This window comes from Coregonus lavaretus, assembly GCF_964263955.1.
Source record: "Coregonus lavaretus genome assembly, chromosome: 31".
In the NCBI taxonomy this organism is placed as follows: domain Eukaryota; kingdom Metazoa; phylum Chordata; class Actinopteri; order Salmoniformes; family Salmonidae; genus Coregonus; species Coregonus lavaretus.
In genome coordinates this window covers 13,765,186-13,776,082 of record NC_140018.1, presented here as the reverse complement: position 1 = coordinate 13,776,082, position 10,897 = coordinate 13,765,186, and the positions used below count along the sequence as shown (strand labels likewise).

Sequence of the window (10,897 nt, the reverse complement as noted above, 5' to 3'; positions counted from 1 at the left end):
TGAGCATTCGCAGACACTCGAAATGGCGGAAATAAACTCATATATCGCTTGATTTGTACATGTCAGACAGGAGCCTTGTGATGGGCACATTCCCGATGGTCTTCTTGAAAAATACTTCCTCTATGGTGGACGGGCTGACTGACCGCAGAGCTGGTAGAAGCAGGAGCAGTTTCCCAAAGCGGCAGGGCTGAGTTGGATATCTGCAATAACAAAAACAAGAAAGATGCAATTATTTCATTGCCTTTACATTTCGTTTGTGACTTTATTTTCTAATTGCACAGTGACTCCCTGAACATTTTGCTTGCATGTAACTGTTTATATGAATTGACCAAGTACCCAGCAAACGGAACATCCTAAGGACATTAGGCGACGTTCCCATTGGGTCCCTTTTAGGGTTTCGGCAAGATGTTTTCGCACTGACGTTCTTTGAACATTATAGGAACAACAAAACATGACGTTAACCTCGGGACCATAAGAGGACGTTCAGTACAGGTCCCGGTTTGGTCGCAGTATAACGTTAAAATAAAGTATTTTGATGTCCACTAGGAAGCGTTACAAATAGGTTCCTATTTGGTTTTGACAGGACATCATCCTTGGGACATTCAATAACTGCAAGGGAATGTTTCAGACAGGTCCTGGATTGTTACAGACAAAACGTTACAATAAGGTCACAGCATGATCATTAGGGTACGTTACAAAAAGGTCCCCGGGTTGTTCCAATGGTACGTTATATTCAGGACAACTCAAGGGGACATCCAGTACAGGTCCTGGTCTGCTACCGACAGAAGGTTACAATAAAGTATTTGAATGACCATTAGGGAACATCCCTGTTTGGCTCTGACATGAGATTCTCATGACATTCAATGACCACACAGGGATGTTTCATACAGGTCCTAGTTTGCTCACGCAAGACTTTGTGTCATGGTCCCCAATAGGGGTCTGTCTAGTTCCTACCCCGTTAGTTGTGGGGATCGGGATGTCATCAAGTATGTTTTTAGGATGTTCTCATAGAGCTGGGTGATATGGACAAAAAGTCATATCACAATTACTTTCCATTAGCGGCAGAGCTCTAGACCAAGTTTTATTCAACTGATTTGGTATGATTCAATAAATAAGTTAGCTATTTCATCTAACATTTCCAAGGAATGCATTATTGATATTTTCATGTGCCACCTGTCAAAATGAGATTCAAAATGTGATTAATTTGCCTACATATTTTTTGTGCATATTGGCCTAGGCTAGCCTATATGCTACACAATTCACCACCTGAGGAAGTGGGAACTCAAAACACATTAGCTAGATTGCTTACTGTAAATGTTATCTTGTTGCTAGATAGCGTTGTAGTTGTTTAATCTATCAGTAAATGTAATGTCCTACCAAAACTTTCCGTCTGTAGGCCTAGGCTACTTGATGTATTCATTGTGGGTGCATCATCTCAAAACCATATTAGCCTACATACTCGGTTGTAAAGTGATGCCATTTGCTCAAGATTGAGAGTTGATCAAATACATGTTATACTGACACAAAGCTAAATTCATGCCTTCTCGAAATGTTACAAAATTCAAAAGTTATGGGCGGAGTTGGACAGATGGATGTCAGAAGTATTGCAGTGCAAATGTACTTTTAATTAGTCTGTCTGTATATTTCAAGACATGACATATGAGGGTGCAGTGAGATACTCGATGGGTTGGACAATACTCTTCTCATCAATTATCTTTTAAAAAGTTAGACTCAAAAACTGGAAATCAACCAATCCTCCGTCGTTCACATAATAGAAAGGTCAAATGCTTTATTATCTAAAGATTTTAAGAACGTGGGCGACAGAGAGAAACAAAATTATTTCAGTTGTTGTGTATATTACATTTGTTTTATTTGATGACTTTATTATTTCATTCCAAGTCATCATCTCCTCTCTATAGAGCTGCTGTCTATGCTGTCACTATTTGAGTAGTTCTTCAAAATAAATAAAGCATACTTTTATGACTTCTGAATACCAACTATCAATCACTTAGATCATGTATTTCCAGGTAGAGATACCTAGCGAAGAAACTACTCTCTATGTATCCCCTCTTGATCACATATTCTTCTGTGTCTTACTTGTAGCAGGCGTAAAAGAAACACAGACGGGACAAGTTAAGCCGTGCAATGGATTATGGTCGTTGTAGTTAATTATAAAATGTCCTGTGCTAAACTATGTAGAACACTGGCGTATTGGAAACTACAACTCCCTACTACATCGCACAGTTCGGGCATATGATCTGCTTTATCTCTAGAGAAAAAGCAGAGCAATGTGCTCATTGAGCTGACATTAAAATAAACGAACGAAATGGAATTCAAATCATTTAACCGACGTCGGTCAATTAGTTGTTTAAAAACCAAAAAAGAACTGACATTTCGGTTAATCGCTCAGCACTAATCAGAATGCATCTCTCCCCCTACTTCGTGGGCACAGAGGGAGAGGGAGTGAAAGCCAGGAGCGAAACAGGGATAGTGCATATACTTTCAGTGCAGGGATCAAGATAATGCACATTACTGTTGACCAAATAATGGTTTTAGAACCCAAAAATCCACAGGGCAATGACACAATGTCCTGAGAACGTCCTGAGAACAACCTTGGGGACGTCCCCGGAACAAACCAGAAACTAGACAAAACCTCCACAGGACCATGGGACAACGTCTTGATGACATTAGGTGACCATTTCGTGACATTCTGGAGACGTCCTAACAACTCATTTTTGTTTGCAGGGAAGCCTATCTTGCTGTGCATAATAGCCTACTGTACAGAAATATGCCCATATTGGCTGGCCACTTGTGTGCCAAGTATTTTGGTAAATTGAACAAATAGCTGAATTAAACAAGTGTCTGCATATCTCTTAAGAAATCAATCATTTCTAAACTGTTCGTTTTTATCAAATGTCTCACCTGGTGTGTATGTAACTGTTTAGGGTGAGCTGTGCCTCATCCTGTAGTGCAGCAATGGCACTGGCATTGCGGAAACTCCTCAACTCTGACCCGCCATGCGTTGGCACAGCTTGAAGGGAAAAGGCACAGACAATATGGTTAATGACTGACATTATATTCACATGCACCTGACAAATGCATAACTTTCAATAGACATGTTCATATTGATGGTCAAAGTACTTCAGACATCTGCATTGAAATGTGAAGGGGAAAAAAAGCATTTCTATTTCGTTTTTTGGCATGAACATCCTTGGCTATTTATTTAGTTTTTTTTTAACTATTGGTGACCTTGCAGGGTTGGGGACAATTCCATTTAAATTCCAGTCAATTCAGAAAGTAAACCAAATTTCAATTCCAAATGTTTCTTATTAAAAAGCATAGAAGATAATTGGAATTGGAAATTTCAATTAATTGCTGAATTGATTGCAATTCAAATTAAATTAATCCAACCCTGCCTTCTTGTGATTTTAGTGAGGATAATTTATTTTAATATAATTTTTGATGACCCCCTCTTCAACTCACCAGCTTTGAACGTGACGATGCACTTCAAGCAGGCGAACTCGGTTGCGTCCAGACGCAGCTGTCTGAAGCGAGTAACGACCTCCTGCAGGGCTTGTATTTCTGAGATGATCTTATTCAACCGCTGGGACTCTGTGTTGTCTGTGTTCATACCTTCAAATATATGGGGGGGAGGGGGGGGGGGGGTTACATTTTATTGAGTATGATATGAATATCTATAAAAACGGAAAAGGAATGGAAAATCTGTCTCTATTTTCGTTTTCTTTCCAACGCCACAGTTAACTCCCAAGGAATCGAAACGAAAATAATCGAAACGAAACATGATAGTAAGTAGCCTAAGTCTAATAGGTTAAATCTAGTTAACCTGTTGATTTGTCATATGGGTTACATACCGGAAACAGCGAGCAGGGTGTTGGAGTCCACCGGAATGGCCCACTGCGCTATGCCCAGAACAAACAGTTCCCTCCAGGCGTCCTCCAGCAGGATCAGCTGCAAAACAGATTACAAACCTCAGTCAGCGCCGCACAATGAGCATGCCTAATATACTTCTAAGAAAATATTGTTAGGGAATTAAGGTTTGCACACATTAGTTATATTATTTGATTAATTTATTTAGGCCAATACAATTGCAACTTTTATTTTTGGAAAGGGATCGCTTAATAATGTAACTTATTGGCTAATATCTATCCTATAATATCCATACTGAATAGTGGCTTACCTGGTCAGGTAAGGGGAGCGTGGAGAAGGCGGGCACGCTCTTGGCCCACTTGATGCTCATGAAGAGCAGGCGCGCGGCTGACTCACACACGGACTCTGTAGCGACCTCGTAGAGGTACATGGGCGTGCCGCTGACCTCGTGAGGGTACTGCAATGCAAGAGGTCAATATAAACACATAGGGCCTCGGGGTGCCATTGGAATAAAATGATGTGCTATAGGACTAATAAATAACGTGATCAAATACACTGCTGCCACATTTGAGACAAATATGTGTGCATCTCATAAAACTCTAAACACCAACACTAGATTAAGCTTTTGGTCTAATTATAAACTAATGTTGCCTGCGTTGGATGGAGGGGAAAATATGAATTACGTATTGTGTGACTCGAAGCTGCTGAATCGGGACCGGAATGTCAACTTCTAAACCTCTTAAAAGTTGAGAAAGAAGCATGTTGTTTTTCCAACGTGCTTGGTTGGCCTCCTTGATTCATTGGGCACATAGCGCAGCTCCGTGAGTGAAGGGTGAGCCGAGGACAGGGGCTTACCTTCGGGGTGGGCTGGGCCAGTCCAACGATGGCCTGCCTCTCTGGCGTGCTGGCTACCGTGCTCATTTCCAAGTTATGTGGCTCCAGTTGCGTGACCGTAGTGAAAAACGGCGGGCCAGGTAGGCTCGAGCCCGGGAAGTGGGTAGATGAACCGTTCACCTCTTTGTGCCCCCGGAAATATAGGGCGACTTGCTTGCGTATGGTGGACGTCCTGGGACCCCTCTCGTGCTGAACCGCTGTCAAATTGGAGAGCAGGGACAATACTCTTTATTAAACTAGGCCTACTCGTCTGTGAATGCCTTATTTATCAAAGTTCTTATTTTGTTCGAAGCACGGTGAGGTAAAAGGCTTTGCATCTTATGAGAATGTTATGAATACGTCCTCTGTTTACCCCGCTCTCAGCTGATTACGTTAAATACACTTTTCCATCCGATTTGATCACCTCACACCGAAATGTCACTGCCGGCGTATAGCCAAAATAATAATTAAATTAAGCCTATTACCGTCTTTATTCATGTTCACTTCGAGACACTTTTTCAAACGGCACGCTCGGCATTGGTTTCTGTGCGTTTTGTCCACGGGGCATCCTCCCTATAATGGAAACGAGAGAGCGAGAGAGAGAGAGAGAGAGAGAGAGAGAGAGAGAGAGAGAATCACAGCTCAGTTTAATTGCTCTGGGCCTCGTTTCCCAGTTGGGATGTAAATTAAGCATTACGATGATCGTAGCCTACCAGTTGCATCGTTATTTACGAGGCAACTTTTTATGGGCGTTTCCCAAACAAGCATGTTGAGAGAACGTTCACTAAGTGTGTCATTAAACCATGTGTCGATACTGCTAAAGAAAAGCAACGCTGCTCTCGGATCAGACTTCTCTACTCAAATCTTACCTTAACATTAGAATTATTCCACAATACTGACGACGGATCAGCTCCTAGAGAGATATTACCATCTATGGCTGCAAATATTGAAGCGGCTTATTATGCTTACCCAATAATAATGCATCTTGTCACACATCATTAAACATATTGAGGCAAAAATTACAGACAGTAGCCTAGTGGCAAAATAAAACTCAGTATGATTGAAATATTATTTAAATATATAGGCCCATGTAGCCTATTTATCTTTTAATGCAGTCATCTCTGATTTCATTTGAGGCATCGTTTTATCTTTCACTTGTTTGCAACAATTGCAAGTACTTTGGCAACTTTGTATTTGTAGTCAACTTCGTTCTGAAGTTATCGGCGGTCACAGTCAGACAGATATACTTAGCCTAAACATCTTGATTCTATGTTTAGCGGAGATCTTTTGTGAATAAAGTTACGCGGAAGGGCAAAAAACATATAATGCTGCACTTTGGCTGCTCTACGAGTGGTCTGGATCACTCGTATATCTGGGAATGTTTTTAAGAGCAACGTTACTAACGAAGACTCTGGAAAACAGATCGGCTGCTAAAGATACATCATAATGTATGATGGTTCTAACGATGATCTTAACACTACGAAGGCTCTGGGAAAGGAGGCCCTGGCACAGTGAGTGAATGACAAAAGGAACACGGTGTTTGAGGGAGAAGAGAATGGTTGTTAAAGGCCCAGTGCACTCAAAAACGTGATTTTCATGTGTTTTATATATATTTCCACACCATGCGGTTGGAATAATACTGTGAAATTGTGATAATTATGATAATGCCCTTTTACTATAAGAGCTTGAAAATAGTATTGTTTTGGTGGGATGGAGTTTTGGCCTGCCTGGTGATATCACCAGTCAGTAAATTAGTTAATAGACCAATAAGAAAGAGAGTTCCAAACCTCTCTGCCAATAACAGCTATAGTTTTCAGTTTTCCCCTCCCACTCAGACCACTCCCAGACGGTCCTAGCAAATTCTTGCTTAAGGAATTGCTATTTCCTAACAAGCTATTTTTGTTTCTTTTTGACCATTTTTATTGAAAAAAATCACAGTAAGGTACTTAACTGTCACCCAGAAATTGTTTGATTTTGAGATAAAAACGGCTGCATTGGACCTTTAAACAGTTATTTTCTTGGGACGCCATTCTACAGGTGAAGGATGTGTTATTATCAGAGCTATTGACTCGATCCCCCGCGGCTCAGCAGCGGTCTCATCTCCGAGGATAAGTAGGGCTATTCCGCCCACTGTTGGCTAAATCCTCGGGTTAGTGTCATTACATTAGATTGGATTACACCTGATACATTAAAGCAGGACTGTGCTTAGCGCCAGTCAATGGCCTTGGGTGGCGATGTAATTAGGCCTTGCCGTGCCCTGGGTGGCTGGCCGTTCACAGAGACAAGTCTCAGCAGAGATTTAACCCTGCAGACTCAAGTCTGGCCAATAAAGATGCAACATGACCGTGCGTAAAATGCCCAATGTGTGCGTCATGTTTGGATACATTTAGGATAAAGTCACCCCCTGAATATGAAATAGGTTTAACATTAAATTGGAAAAACACTGTAGTTAGGCCTATTACCTGAGAACCTGATTTACAGACGTATGTTCTGTTTCTGCGGATGCTCCTCTTGAAGAAGCCAGAGCAGCCGTCACACGCGTACACGCCATAGTGTTTCCCAGAGCTCCGGTCCCCACACACTTTACACGGGATATCCAAGATACGACCTGGATAAAATAAATACAAATTAATGAATTTATCTTTGTTTATTTCAAAAGTTAATGTACGTTGTGCCTCAAGATCAAGAATCAGAACGGTGTTTTACGCTTGGAAAGAGCACCCATCTGAATAAATTCTGCATCCAAACTCATGCACTGTACCCCTCCTCCTCATCACCCCTCCCTCCCTTTTAAAGGAAGACAAAACAAAACACACAGTAACGTGACAACGGACAGTGTACAGTGTCGTCATAGGCCGTCCGGCCATGGGAATGCACCCGCAAATTTCTTGTGAGTTCGGTTGTGGGAAGCGTCATATCTGAGGTCTCTAAAGACAATGCCCGGGGGCACACAATGGAGACATTAGGGAAAGTGTTAACTTAATGATTTTCCCCATTGAACCTCGTCTGACTGACCCGATCTCGACAAGCTGCCAACTCCCCCTCATAATGGGACTCGACAGCTGCTTTATCCCGCAGGTCTGTAGGCCTGCGGATTAGGGAGTGACACGGCACCGAGAATAATGCGCACCAACTCGTTTCACCAACTCAAATGAAGTGTATGTAAATCGACCCCGGAGTAAATGAAAAAAAGTGATTTCTGTAAAGAGTTTTTATTCAAATCTATTTAAAAGAAGTATATTTGTATGTATATGAGGGAGTCGTTTTTATGGAGGGAAAAGAAGGCTATGTAATTACACTGACGTTTTGCCACCTGCTCATTGATTCACCATGCAGTGACCCGTCAAAAAGGGTAGCATGGGAATTCGGATACGACCCCATAACGACAGAGCAGCAAAAACAATCGACTTCGGCGCGGAGTTGGGACTTCAATACACCAATTATGCAAAGGGTAACAAAGAAGTCGTTGGCTATTACATTTCTATATCACGTGGTTTTATAAAGGCTTGAAAATCCAGCATGCATCTCAAATATTTGATGCCATGGCTAGGCCTACAACAAAAACGAATAAATAGGCCTAAACAAAATTACCCAAAACTATTCGTTAAAAAAATATATACTGTATAAACTTTTGAAACAATCAATACAAGTTGGGCGATAGCCTAATTGGGCCTAGAAGTAGGCGTAAGCATCACATAAGGAATGGATCCAATATCGCATTGTCCTCGTTAGACAATTATAATTACGCATTAATAACGGGCAAATTTCCCATAAAGCTGTTGGGCGAAAATGTAATATAATAAAAATGAAGCTTGATAAAGGTGTGCGGGGGGAACACGTCTTTAACTTCTCTCAATAGGGGTTCCAGTCGTCGCCATTGTGTGCCGTAATTGCTTAAAGATATATGGCATATTCCATTACCGTAATTACCATCAACCCCAAAACCTGCTGAAAGAAGTCAGACTGAGTTTTACTGACTGAGGGAAATGTTTTTGTGACCACCCACAATGTGTGCAATGAACTAGGAGGAAAGCATGCAATATTTGGCTACAACCATTGTGAATTACTCTAATTTAAAAGCTGTATAAAAGTGAATACTTGTAGATTGCTGCCTGAGATTTGACAAGGCCTATGCGAATAGGCCAAAATAGCAACCAACCAGGCATTGGTAAAACGAATAATAACCTATATGCGTTATAGGCATATTTCGTTTGGACGTGCTTAATGCAGTTTAGCAACACTTAACGCAATAACAAAAATAAATGTATTAGGCTACAGAATATAGAATATAGGCTACCTGTTATTGTCTCATTATTCCAGTTATTTGCACACACATGTAAACATTCCTTATAGTTTCTCGAAATCCAGAATTTGAATGTTTTCTTTAATTTATGATGAACAAAGTCCCAACAAGTCCTGCAATTTTTACAACCATAGAACATAAATAATTTAAACAAAATGCAAGGGCAAATTATTAGTGTATGCCGTTTTAAAATCAGTCTGGAAAGAAATATTTGGCCTGTCAAACACACACACACAGAGATTGACAAATAGACATAATCAACACAATTGTTTATCAATAAATTAGCTTTTGGGCTATCATGCCAATAGTGGCCCATTGGCCTACCTCGATATAGTTTATGTCTCTTTCACGTACATTATTTTCAGCGTCATGATAGTTTGGGTGTTTCAGGAACATTTATGCCTACATGTTTAACCTTTCCTCATCTTTTTAGAAATAAACATCGCACCCCAAGCAGAAAGATGCAGTGTTCTTTTTATGAGAGAATAATGCCGTACTTATCAACAACAAATAACTGGAATTAAACTGGAAAAGGAAGAAGTGTAGGCCTAGAACTCAAAACGTGGTCCAGCGCTCAATTTAGTCTTATTCGTGGATAGGCTAGGCCTAGAACCATTCTTATGAAATACATTGGAAAATAAAAAAAGCAATTTTAAGTAGGCCTAAGAACATGCACAATTATTGTACAAAATCGACTTCATAGTTTAAGTTATAAGACGGGTTACCAGATGTATCCTACAGCAACTCCAAGGTAAACGCAAATTGTCGAAGACTTCATTTCGGATTGTTTCAACGCCTTTCACATAATATCCTATTACTTTTCGATGAATACATGTTTGAATTATAACAATTATAAATACCTTAATAACCAATCATAGTTTAAGAAGAAATATAAACTTTAGCATGCTTACTTGATTTAACATTCAGAATATCCAAACACCCACTTGTTGAACCCGCCGGTTTGCTCATCGTGGACACTGTCGTTTATTTTATATTTTCAGAATCAAATTCCTCTGCCTATGCAAAAGCATCAGCTGAAAAATATCAAAACATGAAATCTACAGTTTTCGCTGAAACCATTAGATTTATGTAATGTCCTGACTCCTGAGTCGCCCAACTCGATATTTTCCCAGGATTACCAAATTCCAGCTATCAAGATGGATTTTGGAGTATCTGCAAGTCTTGGACGTTGAGTTTCACAAGGTCCTGGCTGAGTGGACAGCAGCGCGATAGCCGGATAGAGAGCCGTCTACACCGGGCGAGTGGCAACGGCTCCTCCGGTGCACCGAGCGCAACAAGGCGCACAAAGTTGGGTAGAAAACTGCCGTAGCGGCGCACCAAAACAGACGGACTGTCTACCCAGTGAGTCCAGAAGCCACCGAACACAAATAGTCTAAACCAACAAAAAACAATGCTCTTCTTAACTGATCAACAACGACTGGTAAAATAATGCTTGTTCAAGACCGAAGCAGAGGTGACTTTCTGCTGTGAGTCGTTAGATGAAAGCTTAGTAATATTTATGAGAAGTGTCAGAGAAGGCGGAGGGTGGAGAACTCCACTTCCTTCACCCACTTAGCTTGTCCCTGCTTTCTACTCCCAACTCCTGTGTGCCAGCATGACGTCACCCGACTCAGGGGGGCTCGCTCTGAGGCAAGTGAAGTAAGAGTTCCAAAGGCTCGCGCAGAGGTAACTGGGAGTGGAAAGAAAACACAGCGCTGTATATTTCTGTGAATTAATAAGGGGTGTTGTGCATGGCTATTGAACGATTCTCTCTATATCTCTTTACATTCTATCTGATTGCTGCGTCTCGGATGTTTTAGTGCACATTTACCA

General features: G+C 41.0%; 1 protein-coding gene across 2 annotated transcripts; it reads right to left on the bottom strand.

The window, feature by feature from the left end:
* Positions 1 to 37: 37 nt before the first annotated feature.
* Positions 38 to 10,033, bottom strand: nr2e1 (nuclear receptor subfamily 2, group E, member 1; the record flags this gene model as incomplete). 2 transcript variants are annotated; one of them, XM_084149047.1, is made up of 9 exons in its annotated part: positions 38 to 200; positions 2,923 to 3,031; positions 3,484 to 3,633; positions 3,873 to 3,969; positions 4,199 to 4,345; positions 4,744 to 4,979; positions 5,247 to 5,334; positions 7,224 to 7,369; positions 9,976 to 10,033. In XM_084149047.1, 9 exons carry the CDS (start codon positions 10,031 to 10,033, stop codon positions 38 to 40), a joined length of 1,194 nt encoding a protein of 397 aa, XP_084005173.1. The 2 variants fall into 2 exon arrangements, with proteins under 2 accessions (XP_084005173.1, XP_084005174.1); XM_084149048.1 differs by having other exon boundaries at positions 10,009 to 10,033.
* Positions 10,034 to 10,897: the final 864 nt, after the last annotated feature.